The sequence below is a fragment of the Apteryx rowi genome, unplaced genomic scaffold (assembly GCF_003343035.1).
Source record: "Apteryx rowi isolate R43461 unplaced genomic scaffold, aptRow1 scaffold_91, whole genome shotgun sequence".
NCBI classification, from domain to species: domain Eukaryota; kingdom Metazoa; phylum Chordata; class Aves; order Apterygiformes; family Apterygidae; genus Apteryx; species Apteryx rowi.
The window spans coordinates 824,998-845,285 of NW_020451216.1; the positions used below are offsets into that span (position 1 = coordinate 824,998).

The following is a 20,288-nucleotide window of genomic DNA, read 5'->3' on the forward strand; positions in this document are numbered from 1 at the left end:
AAAAAAAAAAAAAAAAAAAAAAAAGTCCAGATAAAATTGAATGTAACATCTGCACTGCCATCTTTAGTTAGACCTGGAAGACCTATGGTTTCTTCTGTATTTAGAAAGGTGTATAAATGTGTTAACTATAGGTCTAGGTCTTAGGGGTCCTAGGTCCCCTAGGTGCCCAGTCTTTGCAGCTTCCAGTTACATCCAGCAGTGCAATAGAAGTGATTTGGAGAAAGAACCTTCTGAGGTGGCCTCTGGAGGAGCCGTTTCATTTTCTACCTATTAGTTGGACTAGGCAGCCCAGGTAAATCTCACTATGCCAGCTAAGTTAGTCTGACTGCTCTGAGCTGGTAAATCAGGAGTGGTTCCAGATCATTAGCCAACCTGAAATAACCCTAGAGTCATTTCACATCCTCCTCTTTGATGTCCTAGATGTAGTGCACTACTGAAATGAATGGCCATGAGTGTTGTGAGACATATATAGATATGTATACATATAAAACTATAKATTTGTGTATGTGTATATATATATGTAACAAATAGGCATATATGTAAATATATATATTTGTGTGCGTGTGCATATGTATCTCCTGAGCCTGATTATCAACTGTGTCTGAAAAACTGCTTCATTTTTGGTTTCAGGACCACTGAAATGGAGCTATATGAACAGATTGTCTAGAACTGTGTGACCATGGGGTTAAATAGAAGGCAGTGATGTATAATTCAGATAATAAAGATAAGCAAGTCTGGGGAGAGATGAAGTGTTTGAGGTGTTGTCTGAGGTGGTAATAGAAGACAGTGAGTTTTTGATGAGTAATTATGGAGGTGGGAGGAAAGAGGGAAGCAATAAATCACGTTGAGACTGGAATAGGTGTTTTATTATATATGATTGTATTTGAACTAATGATTAAGACAAAGAACCTCTCCAGGCTTTCAGACTGTGCTTATCAGCGTGGAATCTATTCATATTACTCCACAGCTAATTGTAAATATTGTGGCTTTGTTAGGGTGCAGTGATCTTTTGCTAAATAGCTTCATAAATGCTCAAATGTTAATGCTGTGATGTGTCATTAACGTGGTACTGTACCTGTGTACTTTAATATTTTAAGCTACATAGAAAAAGAAAGGCCCAGTGGAAGCAGTGCAAAAATCAGGGAAACAGTAATTGGTACTGTTGTGTCCAATACAATCTCTTCCCTACAGTTCAGTGTGAATTTTTTGTCCTTATGGTGGAAGAGCAAGTTCCTAATCTTCAAACAGTTTGTAAACAGAAGACCATGTCCTCTAGATACTTTTCTTTAGCTCTTATCACTGCATTAGTTAACGCTCACTCTGGAAGGAGAAATCTACTCGAAGAAAGATCTGCCATAGAGGAATAAAACTCTACATTTCCTGAATTTTTCCACACTTTCAAACTGTTCATAAAYCACCGAAGTAATAAAACACTTGACTAGCTTTGTGTGGTTCAAAGAGACATTTGAAAGGCACTGGTCCGTGCCCTTTGAAACCTCTCCATGGACTTTTGCTAGCCCTGAGTTCAGCAATAATTGGCCTTGGAAACCTAGCTAGTTCCTGCTCTTAACTCCAAACAGCCCAGCCAGGTGCACAGTCAGCCCACTGGCAGGGAACAGCTTAGAAWCTGCTTTTCCTTATTGCAGTAGTTTTAAGGATTAAATAAAGAACTGTCTTCTCCTTTATTGTAAAGCTCATACTTTTCTGCAACACYGAATTCACCCTGCTGAGGTGAAGACAGAGTATGGGAATTGCCAGGCTCAATCTGACCTTATCTAGAGTCTGTGGCATAGAGTGGCACCACACTCTCCGTAAGAAAGTAGTACAGCTTCAAGTAGATACTTTTCTAAATTTTTATTAGCTTAACTATTATATCTCTGGATATCCTTATCTACACAAGCAACGAATCTGTCTTTGAATGTTCTGGCCAAAAGGACAGCCTGTGGCAGTAACTGCAGCAGTTGAAATGACAAGTGCAGTGAAAAAATATTTCCTTTGTCTTTAGTTCTGCATTTGCTTTTTTTCATTTTCTGAGGGCAAAAAAAAGTTGTTATCACATTCTGTGTCCGGGAGCACACAAAGCTCCCTGTTCTCATTTTCCAGAATGCATACTATTTTTGACTCTGGTAGTCACCTCTTTTCTAAGATAAAATATCTCCATTTTTTYAATTGCTCTTCATATTAAAGTTTTCCCAGTCGTTCTCGTTACCCACTTCTCAATACACTCTGATCCTGCAGTTACCCTACYGAACGCAGTGCTGTGCACTGTCTTCCAGATGAGACAAACCACTGATTTATACGCTTGTACATCTTTTTCCTGTACAGTCCTGCATCCAGTTCCTCATGCATCTCAGTATTACACTTTTGTTCGATCACAGTCCCACAGTAAATAAAAGTGTGTCTGAGAGTCCGTTAAAACACCCATATGTCTTACCTGAACTGAGAAAGGAAATTTAGAACCCGAGAAGGTTATGGGTGTTCAGATTTTCTTCTTCTCTTTGTCTTACTTCTCATTTTTACAACAGAATATCCCATTCTGCATTTTACTGCTCATTTTATTTAGTGGGATAGGTCTCTCTAATGTTCCTCATTCAGTCGTGGTCTTGGACTTAATTTACCTGGAAAATATTGTAATATCAGTAGACTTTTGTCACCTCTCTGCTCACCTTCTCTTTCCTTTGCACTTATAAATGTAATAAACTCATGCAGACACAATCCTCTGTTAAACTTCTGAGATATTATACATCGACTTTTCATCCTTAACCTTTCTGTTCTATCTCTCAGTCAGTTTTTGATCCAATTTGTTTGTTTTCTTTTTACCGTAGTACAAGCTGGAGTATTTTCTTCTCTTTTCTGGTTGGTTTAAGCATCTGTCTGTGATCATAAATGCATTCAACCCTGTAGCAGCTTTTGATYTGAATTCCATTGTGTGAAACCTGTCAACGAAAACCACCTACAAAACTTCCAGAGAGCACACTTGAGCATTTTTGCTGCTATTGATKTGAAGCATACATCTAAACAAGTGGCACTAGATATGCTTTTAGTTATGTACTAAACAGCTTACAGTTCTTAAAGTATAGGCCTGCGTGACTGGTCAGCCACAGAGATGCGGAATGAGATTATTTGAAGATCGTTAAAAGCCAGCATGCATATTTATTGCTAGTTATTGTCTTCTGTTTCATCCTCTCTGCCATAGAGACACGGGGTGGCGTAATGCAGTCGGAGGCATCTTGAGACCTCATGGACTCGGCGTGGTCCCCAACCCAATTTGACAGCCCTGGTGGAGTGTCCAAATTCTCCACTCCCCCTCTGGCCTGCAGTTCCAAATGCTCCTGACATGCATTTCCTGCCCTTGGCCCTTACTGGCAGGATTTTCTAGATGTTGAGGATCTTTGAGGCTTTTAACTTTGTACTAGTGCRCTGAAGCGATCTATAGCAGAGGGTATGATTTGATATTTTTTACTGGCTTTTTCTAGAAGAAGGGAAAACCTATGTTATCAAAATGAGACAAATTCTTTTCTATGAATGTATGGAAATTACATCCTTGGCTTGTGTTGAGCATGGGGAGCAGCAGTCTACCCTGACAGGAGCCTACCAGCAGCACTCGGGCAGAAGGAGACCAGTTCCCACCAGAAGCTTGTTGTGTGTTTTCCTAGGACCTTCTCCAGCACCTCTATAGCTCATGCAGACTGGCTGTTGCACAGAGGAGTTCCCGAATTCAGGGCTCTATAGCTACCATGAAGGTAGCCCGTGTTGTGTATGAGACCTTCAGAAGTCGGCCACTTGGACTCTGCCATCTGCCTCGTGTCCTCACGATTAATTCCTTGTGTTCCTTTCTTGTGTGAAGTTTGGGAGATGTTATTAGCGCCGGTCACAGGGGTCAAATGGCAGGGGATGGGATGGAAGGAGGTGCCCAGAGGAGCGTGAGGGAAGGAGACACCTGGATGAGAAGCTGTAGGGAAGAGCAGGGTGCCCCAGAGCCAGCAGCACGAGGCAGAAGGGAGGACAGCAGCAAATGCCAGGGGAGAGGAGAGGCACATCTCCTGTCAGAAGGTGAGCAACAGGAAAATAACTGATTATTATAATTATTTCCAACCCCTTTTAGCAGGAAAGAACTGACTGGCAGTGCCATTTATTCCCGAGCATTCTTTCCTAATAATACCCTTAATACAGCATGTTCCATCGCTTTTGTTAGAGGCATGTTTTTCATCTTCAAACTCAATTTCGTTTATTAGAGATTTCACTGCGTGTGACACAGTGTGCACACAGCAAGTGCAGTAAGGATTCGTTTTAATTATGTATTACCAGGAGGTACAGTGTGTTTGTGCCGGTGGGCGAAAGGGCGAGGAGGGGGTGTTATCTATTTTGTTTCTGTGCCACGTATTGCAACTGTAAGAGGATGGGGCTTTCTGAATTGCATTTTAAATTTGGAATATGGACATTTCGTGGCTGTCAGTGCTCTGTGCCAGCAGTAGTGCAGAGAGAAGGTCTCCCAACCAGCATGCACCCGTGTGGCTGGAATAAATAGTCCGAGATAACAGACACCTCTCTGAAGTTTTTGTTAGAAAGTCAGCCAGAGGACTCTGCTCTGGGCAGTGACTAATGATATGTGAATGCTGCTCATTATGCAAGTGTGCTAATATATATTTTTTTCAAATCAGAATGAATTGAATAGGTTGCAAGATGAATCAAAATATTATTTGATCTGGGTCTTAKAAGGAGGAACAGAAGCTGGACCCAGGAACTATGCGTTAGACACTAACTATTTTCATTCTTCTGAACTGGGAAATATATAACTTTCCTTTGGATAGAAATGAGGAGGACTTTCTACCCTGCAGCTGTATGTACACAAGTGCCTTTCTGTTCAGTGGTGTAATGTGTGTGTGGAAAGTATAACCTGGAACACATTTTTAATTGCAATAAATTATCTATTTTTCAGGAAGTTTACAGGAAGTCTGTTTGTTTTTRTTTTTTAAGCTTGGCAGGTGGAGCCATTTGAATATTTGCTCAGACGACTCTATTAGAACTTGACTAGTTACCTCATCCTGTGCTTTGCATACTGTGTAGGTGTGGAAAGGAACAGTGTGGAAACTTGAAAGATATTGATACTTTGGAAAAAGTGTAGAATAAAGCAACTCATGGTGTTGCATGAAAAGAAATGCGCTGATGTATGCTCATCTTCCTAACACTGTTGCAAGTGTAAGCTTTAAGGTACCACTAATGGGCATGGTTATATTAGGGCTGCTATCAAGCTTCTTGTTGTCCCTGGGAATCCAGGAGCTCCGAGGATGTGGGAGAGATTAGAGTTATGGGGGAGGAGGGGTGGGGAGGATTTAGACRTTCAGACTAGAGCACTTGGGATCTAAGGGGACATTGAAATTCTTGAAATTCTCAGTCTCGGTTATGCCAGTGCCAAGCCAACAAAACATTATCCAGCTSAATCACTCTAGGTTAAAGTAAATGTAACTGAGAGCTGGATTAGTGGCTGTTATTTCTTGGGCTGTGTTTAGTATTAGGTCCCTTTGCTGGTGAAGGGGAAGAGCAGACTTTCCCACAGTCATCATGTTTTGCTGTCTGGGCTCCGTATCACATCTAAAGAAAACAATAAACAGCAGCAGTCACTCTGCCAAATAATAATGTAGGTATAATGTAATGTATAACAAGTGTGATGACTAATACTCGTTATTAACCCTTTTCCCCAAAACAATTAAGGGAATTCATTAGAGTAGTGTTAACTCTGATGCTGCAGTTGTTTTCATATTAGWTAACATCAATGCCAAGGAAGATGTGAGCAACATTCAGAAGCATAGTGCAGGTATTTATTGGCAACAGAACCAGCCTGAAAAAGGTAATACTAAGACAGGAGCTATGGGGATATGGAGTCTTAGTATGTTTTTATAGGGCTCAGACTTGACAAAAATGTGCATATATTTTGGAAAAGATAGCCTCTGGTTAWTGGAAAATACATTTCTGTTGAATTTTTGACTGCTGAGTACTGTCAGGAAATGTTTCATATTATTGAAAAATAGATAGGTTTATCTGGCATCACTGGAGTAAATAATATGTGACCAACCAGAAACTGATATGAAGCCAGTGTAATTCTGAGCATTTTTATTTTATTTTAATATGATCAGGTAGYTATCTTAATCTACAAATTCCTACAGGAAAGTTCCTAAAAGGCATCTTGTRCAACATAACTTTGACATCAACATTGTAGTAAAGCAGGTAGAAAAGTATCAAACTTTCACTTGAAAAAAAAAGTCCTATTGTATAAAGATTGTCTATACACATGCATGCATGAAAACGTCATTATTTTGGCTTGATTTTACGTAAAACATTGAAAAAGAATTCTAGTACAGAGGTTTTCTGTTTTGTGTTTTCTCTACTCTCTCCCTTTCCTGTTTTGTTTCCTACTCTTCCCAACTAACAAGCAGAAACTTTTAAGTGAAAAAACTAAGAAAACAAAAAAATCAAACCAAGACAATGAARAAGTCATTGCTTTTTTCATAAAGTATTTATTGGTTTGAGCAGTCTATGCTTCAGAGGTCAACTCCTAACGTAAATGAAAAAGGAGTTTTATGCTCTCTGTTCATGTTAAAGTTAACTGGTAGAAAGCTGAGGCTGAGTTAACATGGTACCAAGTTAGTTTGTTCTAAAAGCAAGAGCCATGGCTGCTTCTTAAAGATCTCTGATTCCATTGCATGCCTGATAAAAGTCCAAACCAACTTGCTTTGAATGACAAATTGATTGTTGTGAGCATTTTTGATAATACAGCAATTTTTCTCTTCAAGCATAATACTGTAATGCCCCCTTCGTTTATCAGTAGGGAATCAGTAATTAGCTCTTCTTCAGACTGAGGTTTGGCACGGTCACTGCAAGACTTCATTACGCAGTTGCRGACTCCATGGCATAGATATTCTCTCCCAGCAGCATCCAAGCACTGATTCCTCAGCATGCATTTCACAGAGCTCTTTGGCACTCACTATATTGCTTGTTTTAGAAATGTAAATGTTTAAGTCAGCAGCAGATGACAGAGTTCTGTGTATTCTTGAGATCTGAAAGCTCACCCACGCAATCRTTTCTTGCTTGCACACACATCTCCCCTCCTTCCTTACTTCTGTACTCTGACTCTGTGCTCACCTCCTGGTTCAGCTGACCATGAGTTGTTGGTTCAGTCTTCAATGGACTGGTGCTATGCTGCAGGACTGCAGTCATACCTAGAAGAAAGAGGTCAACACATAGTGAGGAACAGTTGTAAGGCATCACTCAGGGACTTGAAACAAAAAAAAATAAGCAAAAAGACAAGACAAGCTTAAGGTGCAGAAATCATAGCTAGAGATGTGATGAATTCAAGGATTCAGGTTTAAATCAGACTTGGGCTCCTTGTTAGAAGGATGCCATAGTTCAAACCAGAAGTAATGGCGTTCTGCAGGAATTACTGGATAAAAATTTAAAATCTTGCTGTGGGACAGATCAGCTTAGAGTACCTCTATGGTCCTCCTGGTCTTAGCATTTAAAGTATGAAAGGTTACAATTCCCAGGGAGTTGTGTATGTTTGCAAAGTTCAGGGTACCCCATGTAGTGATACCATCTCAACAAGGTGCAAAACCTCTGCAGTTGATTGTCTGTCTCTATTGTCTGTGGCATGGTTGTGCCATATTTCCTTCTTATCCAAGAGGCTGACGGGTTTGTATCACTAGCTGTACATATCCCAAATAAGACACCATCTGTCTGAGAACAGCAGAAGTCTTTCACCAGCAGAACTAGGGAGTGACAGCAAATGTAACTCCTCAACCTCCTCCTCTCTGTGGAGATGGTTCACAGATCTTTAACCATATTGAATACCTTTATGTTGCTGTCAGTCAAGATGTTTAGATAGAAAGACCCCATGTAAGATAAAACAGAAAAGCATACAGTCTGAGTAGAAAATATRCTGTGATGACTTGGGAACACCATCACATGCCCTCGTAACCACAAAGCTCATGGACAGTAATTCCCTCTTGGCATGCATCAGGGCAGGGCTTTTCCACTGCTCACAGCTTACTCAGAAAGCCACAGCATATCTGTTCGATGGCTTGAGCCATTGAGCATTCTTTGCATAGCCTGCCTGGATAAACTGTCACTCTTGATTTTTAAAACATTTCACAACATAGGGTTAGCCTARAATGGAGAACCTCTTCTGAGCATCATCTGCAGAGTCCCCTCTGCTCACAAACACATGCTAAGTAAAGCTGCCACCATCATGTCCTATGTCAACAAGGCATCACATCCTGCTGCAATAAAGCACACCRGTATATCTACCCTCTATCAGTAAGCTTCTGGTCTGTCTTGCATTTGTTATGTTTCTAAATCAATGCTTTTATCCTTTCTTCTTTGCTGCCCTTCAGGTTCTAGAGGTGCTCCTTAGAACATTTATTTTTTTCAGATCCTCTCTTTTAAACTKTTTTTGCTAATTCTTTTGAGAAGTTGGCCTCCTGTTCTGTTTCTCTGAATTTTAGACTTTGTTGGCTGGGGGATAGGAGAGGGAGTATGTACACAAAGGCTCTCATTAGCCTTGGGATGCTAATTTCCTTAAGCCTCATTGATAGTCAACCAGGGAATGATCCAGAGCACTTAAATTTAGCTTGCTGCTCTCAGTCTCCCTCGAGAAATGTCTGTCTCTCTCCATTGGCATTATGGATGGCTGCGTAGATAAATATTTGTATTTATGAATACTTCCTTGTTTGTTTGGTCTTTAAAAGGGTACATTTTTGTGTTTCTTTTGCTTTTTACTCTCTATTTCCTATGCTGAACAGAACCCCTCAGACTGGGGGAATGGAATGCCTTTTTAATATTATTACATTTTGTCTTGTAGTTAGTTACATTTTTTAATCTATGAGTCAAGAATTTCTGTCACAAACTGCAATTAATATATATCTCATCTATTTAGAGTCTAAAAATTATCCGCAAACTGATGTATTGGTTTCACTAGGCATTGCTGTACTGAATTCAGTAGCATCATTCTCATTTACAGTAGCTAGGAACACGTCTATATGATGTGTCCTTCATGCCTACAGCCCTGCTGCCACCTTATTAAATGGGTCAGTTTTTGAGTACAAAAGGCAGCTACTTAAACAGCTTTTAAAAGATATCTTTGTTTTTACAATTCATAAAAGTTAAAATTAGCAAAACAAGGCAAAAGCATTGAATTCATCAGATCTCTCAATTACTATTTCTATTGTGTATGCTGGTTGGTGGATAATATATGTGAATGCTATCATTTTGGGAAAGTACTTGTTAAAAAATAGTTTCTTCATTTCCATTGCAGTGAACTACTTCATAAAAAATGGTACAGAAGATGTGTTACTTTGCGGCAATAGCACTGATGCTGGGTAAGTGCTTTAAAAATATCTTCACTTCTGTTTTATTCTTTTGCCACATTTTCTTTCAGTTCTGTCCACTTCTCACTAGCACAAAGTAGACATTTCAACTTACTGGTGTCAGTAGTAATAAGAGAAAAGATAATGACAGTATTATGCATAGTAAAATGATTTTCTGAACAGCAGGGAAGAGAAGTTTGTGTGTCACTTACTCAGGTCTAAAATCTTTAGGGGCGTTACTGCAGCTCTTGTTCAATGCATTTAATTTTCTCCTTAAAAAAGTAGTGAAGACTAAGTAATGCTTTAGCTAAGTGGAGAGTATTTTAAAGGAAATTGAAGATGAAAGGAAACAGAAAAGCTACAGGGATCTGGATTGATGATGAATTTTTGGCTTTTGGCAAAGGAGGATGAACAAATTAACAAACACAAGCTTCTCATTAGTCACCAAACCAACATGCCTTTGAAGAGACAAGGTACATACACATTTGTGCATAGTTCAGGTAGACTATGTGTGTTTCCTTTTCTCAAAGTATAGGCAGCAAAGAGACCCAGAATAATTCCTGCAGTATACTAATTTACTCTACGTAAAGGACTTCCTTCATGTCCTTGTCGCCTGTAGATACAAACTGCTCCTTCTGCATCCCGTCCTCAGCCTCTAAGCGCATTGTCTGGATGTGCGATTAGATCTGGCAGGTTCTTGTGATCTTGAGGGGAAGGAAGAGCTGAGCTGGGGTGGGGAGAGATGGGGTCTCCTGTGGGCCAGARGAGGTTATAATCCATGCAGAGATCTCAGCTGCCGGAAGTTGTAGGAGAAGGATGAAAGGAAACCTTAGTCTGGTGGGATGGATGAGCTTTTGATCTAAATATGAGAGCACGTTTGAACCAAGGGGGTGGAGGCAAGGGCTTTTGTCAGGTTATGGAAGAAGGTGAAATGATCTCCATTTGGAGGACGATGCTTTGAGTTGGTAGAATTAAATGTAAATGAGTGAAAAAGTCAGGCATTAAATCAGGAAGAACTTAATGTGAAAACAGGTATGCATGCACAAAGACACAGTAGACAGATGAAGGGAAGAGAAAATATAAACTTGCTTGTGGTCAGGACTGGGAGAAAAGCCATGGGGTGCCAGAGAGAGAAGCTTTGCTTTCTGCTGCCACCGTCTATATCTGTATTTACATAAACCAAAGGATAAACTGAAGTGTCAGCCTTCCCTCTGCATGTCTTGCATGTCTGATCTGTATTGCCAGTCTAATTTAGACTGTAAGCTCCTTGGGCAGAGGGCCATGCTTTCCTCTTTGTTTGTTCCAAGGAAGGTACAATGTCAGCATTCATTAATTAAGTGCTTTGTTGATTGTAATACATTGCATTTATCCAGGCTCAGGCTGGACTCCAAGCCTACTGGGATATTTCCCGGGGATCCCAGGATTTGGCAGTCTACCTATGGCAGCGGACTTCAGCCTTTGCTAGCCTATTGACAGTAATATTGAGCAAGAAATGTTCAACATGGCAACAATATGTTGCACATCATGAAATATTCTACATTGTTCTCCCTGATGACCTGAACTGTGGTGGTGGCAGGCTGCTAATGTCATGAGCAAAAGGGCTCATTATGTTATGTGTGGTTTGTGAATCATGGCTGAAGGATTATTGCTCTGGAATTGTCCAAATGACAGAAGGATGTATGGATTTAAGGGATTTTAAGGACTGGGTTCCAGCAAGATATATTAGCAAAACCAGCCTCGTTTCCTTCCCTAGAAAGTCAATAAATTGCAACGTGTCAGCAAGAAGTCCTGCTTACAGCAAGCCTCCTGTGGAAGCTCTAGGCCTGTGAGAGAGTCACAGCCCAAAATAGCAAGGGAAGAACTTCCAGACCACCATGAAAAGGAAAATGTCACCCCCAGGCCCAGAGTCCTAGCACTTGTTTTGATAGCTGTGTCAAAGCCATCAGCGTTTGTGCCATTAAGGAGAACCAATTTTCCCTTTGCTCATCAGCTTTTTCTTCTTCAGCTTCTTGCTGACTTAGATAGGTATTTCATACCATAGGTTAAGGATTGGTTTTAAATTGCCTAAGAATAGGAACAAACACCCTTACTGTTTTTTAGCTCAGGGTTAGAAAGTGTTCTCTAATCTGCTGTACCTTGCAACGAGTCCCTGCCTGTCATCCACTCCCATTATTTAAAGAAATGAAGATAATTAAGAAGGTGATTCTAAGGCCTCAGGGAAGTTAAGTCATGTGTTCGTATCTGTTAGGACAGAAAGACCATCATTTACAAGCTGATGTATAACAAAGTGGGACTTGTTTTCCATATCCTTTCATGGTCAAAGCGTGGCCAAAGAGCAAGTGGGTTCAATAGTAAAACACGCGGTCTGAATGGGTGACATCTTTTGTGACAAGTTGCACCGCAGGATCAGGGGAGGTGAGTTAAGAGTGGGTGGATACATCAGATTGTGGTTCCCCTATCTATTACCGATGCAATTAATGACAAGTGAGAGTGTCTAAGTTAGGAACCCGCTAATGCGTCAGGTAGAGGAGCAGGGGAAGACAGCTGGCAAGGCAGCATCTGAAAGTTCATAGCATTTTTGGATCTTGCTGCTGCCCCTGCTCTGGAATAACTTGAATTTATTATCTTCTGTGGTACGCTGAGGACCCAGAGGAAACGTGGGGAAGGGTGGTGTCATGTGTGCACTCCTGGAGGGATTTGTTGTTAGAGTGAGGGATATCTGTGTTGTGGCCGAGATATTAAATCTCAAGGTAATTGACAAAACCACTTTAGTGCATTTTTAAAAGCAAGTTAATGACACTCTGAGGTTTGGCTGGTTGCTGTTATTATAGAATAGTTAAAAAAAAAAATCTAAATAAATCTACTATGGCAATTATTAGGTGATGAGACTCAGATGGTCTGATGTAAGAGTGTTTAGTGATGGAGACTGCAACCTGAGCTGGAACAGCAGGCCAAAATCAGCAGGGAAATGATCATCAGTGGATGCTATATCACAGACAACCTAATTATCTCAAAGGTGGGGGCTTTATTACATTACTAGAAGGGACTGTTTTCTGAACAAGCACCCAAACTGCCAATAAAGCAGGAGGTAATGGATCTAGCTAATATTGATTTTAGTTCAGAAGGGATTTGAATAGATGGATGTCACTCAGCAGCAGCAAAGATAACATGTGTCTCTAGTACTTTACTTGGCAGATGGAAGAAAAAATATTTATTTATGTTTTCAGGTGTGCTCAAGCACCCTTGAGGAGCTACTTTAAAAATCACGTTGCAGAGACATGACAGGAGGTTGGGGAGAGGGCATAATTCTTGGCTGCACAAGGGCCAACCTGTCTGTGGGGTTTCCCATGTGATACCTCAGAAACTTTCTTCCGGATGCCTGAAATTTGATTTTTCTTCATTTAATCAAATAGAACTTTTGTGTTATTTTTGTTTTATTTATCCAACTGCATTTTTTCCCCTTGATGTACTGCTGTAACAAGTAGAATTTGCTTTGTATTTGCCAGGAACAAAGAGTCCAGTGGAAACAAGAAGTAATGTTTGGAGTAGAGAGAAAATCAAATGATTGTGATCAAAGATGTTCTTTGGCTCAAAGTGAATGCTGGTGACACGTGCTTAGTGTTTCACAACAAGCACTACATTAATGGAAAAATCCTCTGCTCTGAGACGTGTGTCACAGATTGGTCAGACACTGGAAGCAGTGCTAACAGCAAGCCTCTCTTAACAAAAAAATGTAGTGTGGTATTTACAGAATTATTCACATTTCTAGTTCTAGTTTCAGGGTTAGATTTGGCTGTTCTTTTAGATATGGCTGCCCTTGGATTTAATCCAGTTGATTCTCCTTGCCATTTCAGCTACTTTGATTTGATTTGGTTAAAATAAATGGAGAAAGCCCAGTTACTCTGATTTTCAAAGGGAATACAAATTCTCCTATTAATCTGCCTTGCTATTTAATTCCCGGTTTAGGAGCTCATCCAATTTTGAGCACCTTGTTTTAAGTCCTGAGGAAGGTCTGGTACAACGATGAAGTGGTAGAAGACCTTATCTAGAAGCAGAAGCTGAAAGCTGCTCTAGCCTCCGTGAAACCCAGTGTCAGCATCAGCTGGGAGATCATCAGTTTGCGAGCGCTGCGGGAAGAGAAAGTGGTAGAGTTGCCCCTTGGCAGCAAGCAGCGCTATACCCTACCGTGTAAAAGTGGTCGTCGAGGGCAAACTTGCCATATATCCACAAGTGTTTATGGGGAGCTCTAGGGTGATACTGCCAATAGCAAAACCCATAGCTGGACCCTTTTTCTACCCTTTTGCAACGTGCTCGATGACCTGTGCGTAAGGGCAGGCCTGGGTACTTCATGCCTGCCCCGGTTGATGGCACGTGGCCAGAAAGCCTTCAAAGGGTGCATATGTCAGGGAGACGTGGCCTGATCCCTATTTTTAGATGCAACTGAGCATCAGCAGCACCTCTGCCAGGTATTGCCCTGCTGTAATCATTGGACCGAATCCCCTAGCGAGCGGTCTGCGGAAAGCGTAATGCGTCATGCTGCACCGGACTTGTGCCGCCAGCGTAATTACAGCATGCTCCTTATTGCTGAATATTAACCATTCATTTTGATAAGATGCCCAATACCATGGAGTCTTGCTTCCTGTCGGACTTAAGGGGGCTGCAGCAGCTTGGAATTATCTGTCCACAGAAAAGCAAGATATATTTCAGCTCTAAAGCAGTTCCACTTTTTTGCTGTTGTAATTTCACCRGGACATTTTCCTACTGTGTTTAGGCTGCTGTTTTTCTTCCTCCTGAGCCTGAAGGTTCAGAAGAGCAATAGAAACAGCAAGGATATTTGTCCATTAGGAGAAACAGAAATGGGCAAAATGCTGTGAATGTGCAAAGTAAACAAGCAGAAAAAGAGCTGCTTACCTCTTTGCTCTTTTCACTTTTTCACTCGTAACTACAAGAGGGAGCCAGCTGTCTCAGAAAAGTGTGTGTGTTTTGAGTCAGTTGTATCCTCTTCAGATCTCAAGGTCAGACTGCTTAATTTTTTTTTTTCCTCTCACATGATATGTACTGTATATTCAGCTCGTGGGCAGGAGTAGTCTACAAGATCGTACTGACAATGAAAGTGCATTTGCATCGTGTCTGTACTGATATTACCAAAAAGACTAGTGAACAGGAAGGAAAAGCAGCCAGTAAAGCTACTTCAGGATGTAACAAGAAAGCACCTTTGGCAACTGCATCCTAGTAACTGTTGCTATAGAAACTTTAGCTACCTTTATCCTCACTATGACCTTGATTTTTCTTAACAAGGTGCATTAATGTAATGTACAGAGTGGGGCAGGATTCTGTACGGTTTTGTAAATCCTGCTGTCACTGAGCTTATGGCATGTAGGGGACATAAAAGGGACCATGTGATACAATAGTCCACAAAGTTTTTAAGGGAGTCCTAACTCTTTCTACAGCATCACTAGAGGGAGGAAAAAAAAAAGCAAGAAAGAAAAAAAAAAAAAAGCTTTGTATTCTTTTGTGTTGTGGCATTTTACTAAGGTAATTAATACCAGCACATAAAGCCACACCAGATACCTGTTTTCGTAGTTACCATGAGTACCAAAAGCAACATTTCCATGCTCAGTTTTCCATGCCAACACACTGTCAGCAGTACTCACGGCACGTAGAGCGATGCGGCACTTTGATCTCTCCAAACTGTAAAAACATTCCTTTGCTTTAATACATCCTCCACGCGCTGGTTTAAAGTTCCTTGCAAAGGCTTATCGMACCCTTCAAGGATAGAGACGAAACACACACTGCACAGAGGAGCGGTGCCGCTGTCAAACGCTTCCCGCGTTTCCCCCGTCGCTGCCGTGTCCAGCCTGGCGCTGCAGCTCTCGCCGGTCCTTGGCAGACTCGAGTGCCTGCAGCAGCCTGCGTGCCCGCCAGAAGAGCGTGTCAGACAGCGTGCTCTCCCACCGCAGTTAGTCCCCGGCTACAAAGCCAGTGTGCCGTGCAACGCGACTCCAGCCGCGCTGGAAATCACGGACCTGACGCAGGGAATAACGCCCAGAGTCATCGCTTTTATTCTGCTGCTGGCAATTAGGACCACTGCAGCTCTGAGCTGCCTGAACCTAAGCCAGTATTATTATCATTTTTACGTGTTGTCTGAGTACCAAAAGGCCTCCAATTGAAGCTTCGTTGTGCTCGGTGCTGGACAAGTAGGGCGAGAAGAGACTGCTTGGCTGGGAGGGGTGGTATTGCAGAGGTGCAGTCCAGGAACCGGCTGGGATGAAGACCTGGCTTGGTCTTCGTAGTTGYATATATTGTGTTGTTGGGGAGAGTGAGGAATGGGAAAGGTCAGGAGAAACAACTAGTCACAGGTCACCTCTGAACGAGTGAGCTTTGTCAGGGGTGACCTGTCTGGTAGGGTTTGTGTTAAACTTAGAGCATGAACAGGCCCATCCCAGGGATTGGGCTACCTGGGAGCGCAGGCATGTGACTAATGGACCGGTGTGCTTGTAATGCTTACCAGATTTGGTCCAATGGGGCAGCTGGCTGATGGGTGGGAAAGGCTGGAAAGGCTGGCGGAGTGAGGAAGGGGCTTCAGTTTCCAAATGTGACTGCTTTAAATATCACCAAAGTGATTGTATTTTGTAAAGAATGAACTGTATTGCTTAAACTGTTAGAGCTTATGACCCAATTACATGCTGGTTTAATAAGCAATATCAATCCTTCAGACTGTACAGCATATCTTAAATGAGTTTAACTAGATTCTGATGTAAATAGCATAAGCTTTTCTCTCTACTCTGTATTGGTTACAATGATATTAGGATCAGGATGGCTTGCTCATGGTGAGGAAGACTCTTGAATGCATATAAGAACCGTAGGAAAGCAAGTTTGTCACCTGAAAGATGCTGCAGGGGCTATAAGGGCAACTTTTTGTATTATATAGCTACAGATTTCAGGGGCAACATCAATAGTCTCCACTCCTAGGGATCGGTTGAGTATTTGGAAGATCATRTCTCTAGTTAATAGTGGCAGCAGGGATTAAATCCAAATCCACTCAGTTCTTAAGGGTAGGTAGCTATTACCTCTTAGCCAAAGCTGTAATAGGCTCATCAGCCACGTAAGAGAAGCTGACTGACTACAAGTTGCATTCTTCATTAAAGAGCAATCTATCATTTTGTTTATGATGATAGATTATTGGCCTACATTTTGGTTAATGGGGTAGGCAGCAAATCCAGTGTCTGGCCACCCGATCGCATGAGGACAYATGCAAGTTTGCTTACCTTGCTGCTGCATGAAGTCTAAGAAAGCCRCACTGGGGCAGAGGGAGTTTTTCCTCTTCCTTATCCTCATGTGTGCGCAAAGGGGTTGGTATCTCAAAACCACTGGTTTTCTATGTGCTTGAACAYGTAGCCAGTGGGGGAGTCTGAAACTTGTTTTGTGTATTCAAGCCAGTGCCATGCACAGGTCAACGGGTGCTCTGAGCCTCTAAGCAAGCCTGCTGCTGTGAGCCTCCTTCCATTTGCTCCTCCAGTTTCAGCACTTGGTTGTTCCTGTCCTTTATTCTGAGCTCTTTTAATTTTTTTTTTCCCACAGTGTTTGGTTGGATTTGCTTGCACTTTCCTCCTTTCAGATTGTTGGCACCACTTGTTTTAAAAAAAAATGCCCTTCAAATTCTCTCTGACCCCTCAGGCACCTGGAATGAGAGCTGCTGGGGGCTTGCAGTCAGGCCTCRCCAATGTGAAACGTGCCTCTGCGAGTYGAGYGTTGGCTCTTGCAGTGCCTTAGATGGTAATTAATGGAGAGCTGTAAGTCAGACCCTCTAACTAYGATGAGTCTTTAATATAGCAAAACAAGAAAGAACAGAGGAAGGAGAGTGACCTACGAGCTTCAGGCAGACTGAACCCCACCAGCTGCGATGTCCGGCCCTGGCTGGGATGGTGCTGGGCTCGCTCCCTTTCAGTCCGTTTCTCCTACGTGGATAGTCACCCTTACAACATCCATTTATTTTTAAATCTTGCCCTGTTTCAGAAAGGGTAGTTTYATCTTGTCAAGTAAGAGCGAATATTAGCCTAAGGATCTGTCTTGGTAACAACCAAACATCACCCGTTACACGCTCCCTGTCTGACTGCTGGTTTCCTCCCTCAAAGCCAAGGGAGGGGAAGAAAACATGGAAAGTGTGGAGAAAAGCACTGGGACCTGTGTCCTGAGGAGGTTCAGGCCTCTCCTTCGTGGCACTGAGGACTTCAGCACAAAGAGGCCGGTCAAAGGATGTGAGCATCAGCATGCCTTGGAGGCCATGGATACCTGCTCTCCTTCCAGCTATTATTTCCACGCTTTGAAATCCCGTTGTACTCACACGGGGGTGGTTTTCATTCCATTAGAATTAGCCATGTGTCAAAGACTTCAACTATAAACTTTTCAGCTTTTTATTTTGAATTCTTGGCCTCAGGCTGTGCCCTTAGCAGAAACACTAAAAATCTTTTACCYCAAAGTGGTTTGGGGTCTTTTTGAGTTTTGGTGTTTTGTTTTGTTTTGTATTTTTGGCAGGGAGATTCCCTTTCTCTCCAATTTTTGCTTCTTTTATAAGCAATTCTATGTAGCAAGGTGTAGTGTGMTTTTGCAACCAATGTCAAAGTACAGACTTTACTTTACAGATGTCATAGCTGACATTAGCAACTGTTTATTGCTAATACCTAGTAACACATGGACAGCCCTCTCTGTATTTTCAGGATCTAAATGTTACAATCCAGCATATGGTTGTTTAAAAATCTTTTATTGCACAGCCATATTGGCCACTACAGTCTGGATCAGCAGGTTACTTGGCTTGCTGAGATTAAAGTCTTGAGCCAGAGCATTTTGTAATTATGCCCCTCAGCTATAACTCTCTGGCATTCCCAATCTATGTTACTTAAAACAAAGCTGTTTCTTGTGTTCTTTAATTTCCTGTACCAATGCCAGCTCAAAATGGTGATTACAGCCTGATGGATGGGTAGGTAGACTGATGCTTTTAACTTTTCTGAATCAATGACACTAATTTTATTGTGATGAATTGAACAGCATCCTGTGAGGCTCCTGTGAAGGATGTTGTATTTATGTAGTTTGTTGTCATCGCCCATCGTTGTGCATCTGAGGAGAGTGCAATCCTGTGAAATGCTTCTCCATAGGGAACAGAAGCTAAAGACTTTGCTAAAACATCCAAAGGGGAAGACTTAACACTATTTGTCTAAGATGCTTCAGCAAAATCCTGAGACTCCTTAAAAAAGTCCTTGGAGGAAATGGTGTCAGTTCCAGAATAATATTCTTATGTGAGARTCTTCCACCTAAGTTTCTGTAGAGCATTTTTCTAGGAAGCAGCATTTTCTTTTTCTCATAGTGTTTAAAGTTTTCCCACGACCCGCGGGTTACCACTTCTGTCGGCTACAAAAGAGGGTGAGCAAGTGTAAGAAGTAGAAAAGTAAAGGATTTTGTCTCAAGTGTCTAGTCTTCATAAGAGGGATGGGATCTAATGTTAATAGCATTTTCTAACTGAAGTTCATGCTTTTTGTGCTGAAAACACCTCGTTTGAATGTTCTGACTGCTGAACATAACATTAGAGTACCACGTGCATTCATTGCAGAGTCAGACAGTTCTTTTCACACCAGCAATCTAGTGCTGAGTGGAAAAGGTTTTAGAGACACGTAAAGACAAAAATAAACATGCAAAAATACTAACTGTATTATAAACAGAAAATATTAGTCTGAGGTACCATTGTTCACTTTCATAGTAAGARGAGTTGCATCTCCATTTACTAGGGCTTTCCAAGCAATTTTAGTAAATTACTTTTATCAAATGCTCTAATATACTTTGAAATGGAGTCTCCCCAGTCAGCAATGTTGGCAGTGACTCTAAGAGTCTGTAGACTCTGATCTCGTGGTGCGAAGAAGTTCATATGAGAGTAGATCTGAGTGCAGATACTCCCAGTATTTCCCTTTCTTTCAACCACAGTGCTCATTCACTCATAAGGGTGATTGGGGAGATTTCACAGCCTGAAGAAATTGAGAGGGAAATGTCTTGCTCGCATTTGAAAACAATGGCAAAACTTCCATTTTGCCTAAGATATTGACAACTTATCTTAGGTGAAACTTAATTTCCAACCTGCTGTCCAACCTAGGCTTAAGTTCACTATTAAAGTAATATCTCTCAAGTCTATCACAGATGTACTCAACTGTATGTAATAACTTCAAAATCCAAGCAGTGAGACCAGCTCAGTRGAGCCGCTTGGGGTAGGTCTTCAGTGAAAGACTAAGGAAAATCTCTCCACCTCYGGACACAATCCATCTCTCCATAATCCAACTTAGTCCATCTCTGGACTAAGTTTCCAGCCAATGGAATCAACRCAGTCAGTTTCTCATGGGAAAAGAACCAAGTCTTACAAGGATTTTCATGTCCTGTTTGGACATGATGTCTTTGCACAAGTGAGCAGAGCAAGTTTCTTTTTTAGAAATCCAGAGGATCCACTCCTCGGAGCTCTTCAATAACATCAGCAGCACGTCGTGGACACTGTATGTTGTARCAGTGGATCAGAGGCAGAAGTCTAATGCCAGATCCTGATAGCAGATGCTGCCCTTGGGAGATAGGAGATTTAATTAAAAGGCTGCGGTAAACAAGGACATGGATATACCACAGAAATTCAGGGTGCATATGCATATTTTAGAAAGAAAAAAAAACATAGCTGGAATTTCTGCRTTTTCTTCTCTCTTAACTCAGTAATGCTACTTTAATTTTTACTCAGCTCTGTCTCTGATCAGGAAACAATAGGAAGCCAAAGTAGGAAGGCTCTGGGAGGAGGCACTTCTAGGTTGGCAGTGAAAAAATTAAAAGTGTCTCTATTTTCTTCCTTTGTGAGATATACTTACTATTTTCTAAATTCTCAACTGATTTAAACTAACTTGGCTCTACCTA

General features: G+C 41.5%; 1 protein-coding gene across 3 annotated transcripts in view; it reads left to right on the forward strand.

Annotated features, from left to right (window-relative positions):
- LOC112978264 (sodium channel protein type 5 subunit alpha-like) overlaps nt 1-20,288 on the forward strand; it is a 173,054-nt gene that overhangs the window by 31,785 nt on the left and 120,981 nt on the right. For all 3 annotated transcript variants that reach the window (XM_026091567.1, XM_026091569.1, XM_026091570.1), the window contains exon 7: nt 9,308-9,371. In XM_026091567.1, coding sequence (XP_025947352.1) covers nt 9,308-9,371 — 64 coding nt within the window. The remainder of the gene's footprint in view (nt 1-9,307; nt 9,372-20,288) is intronic.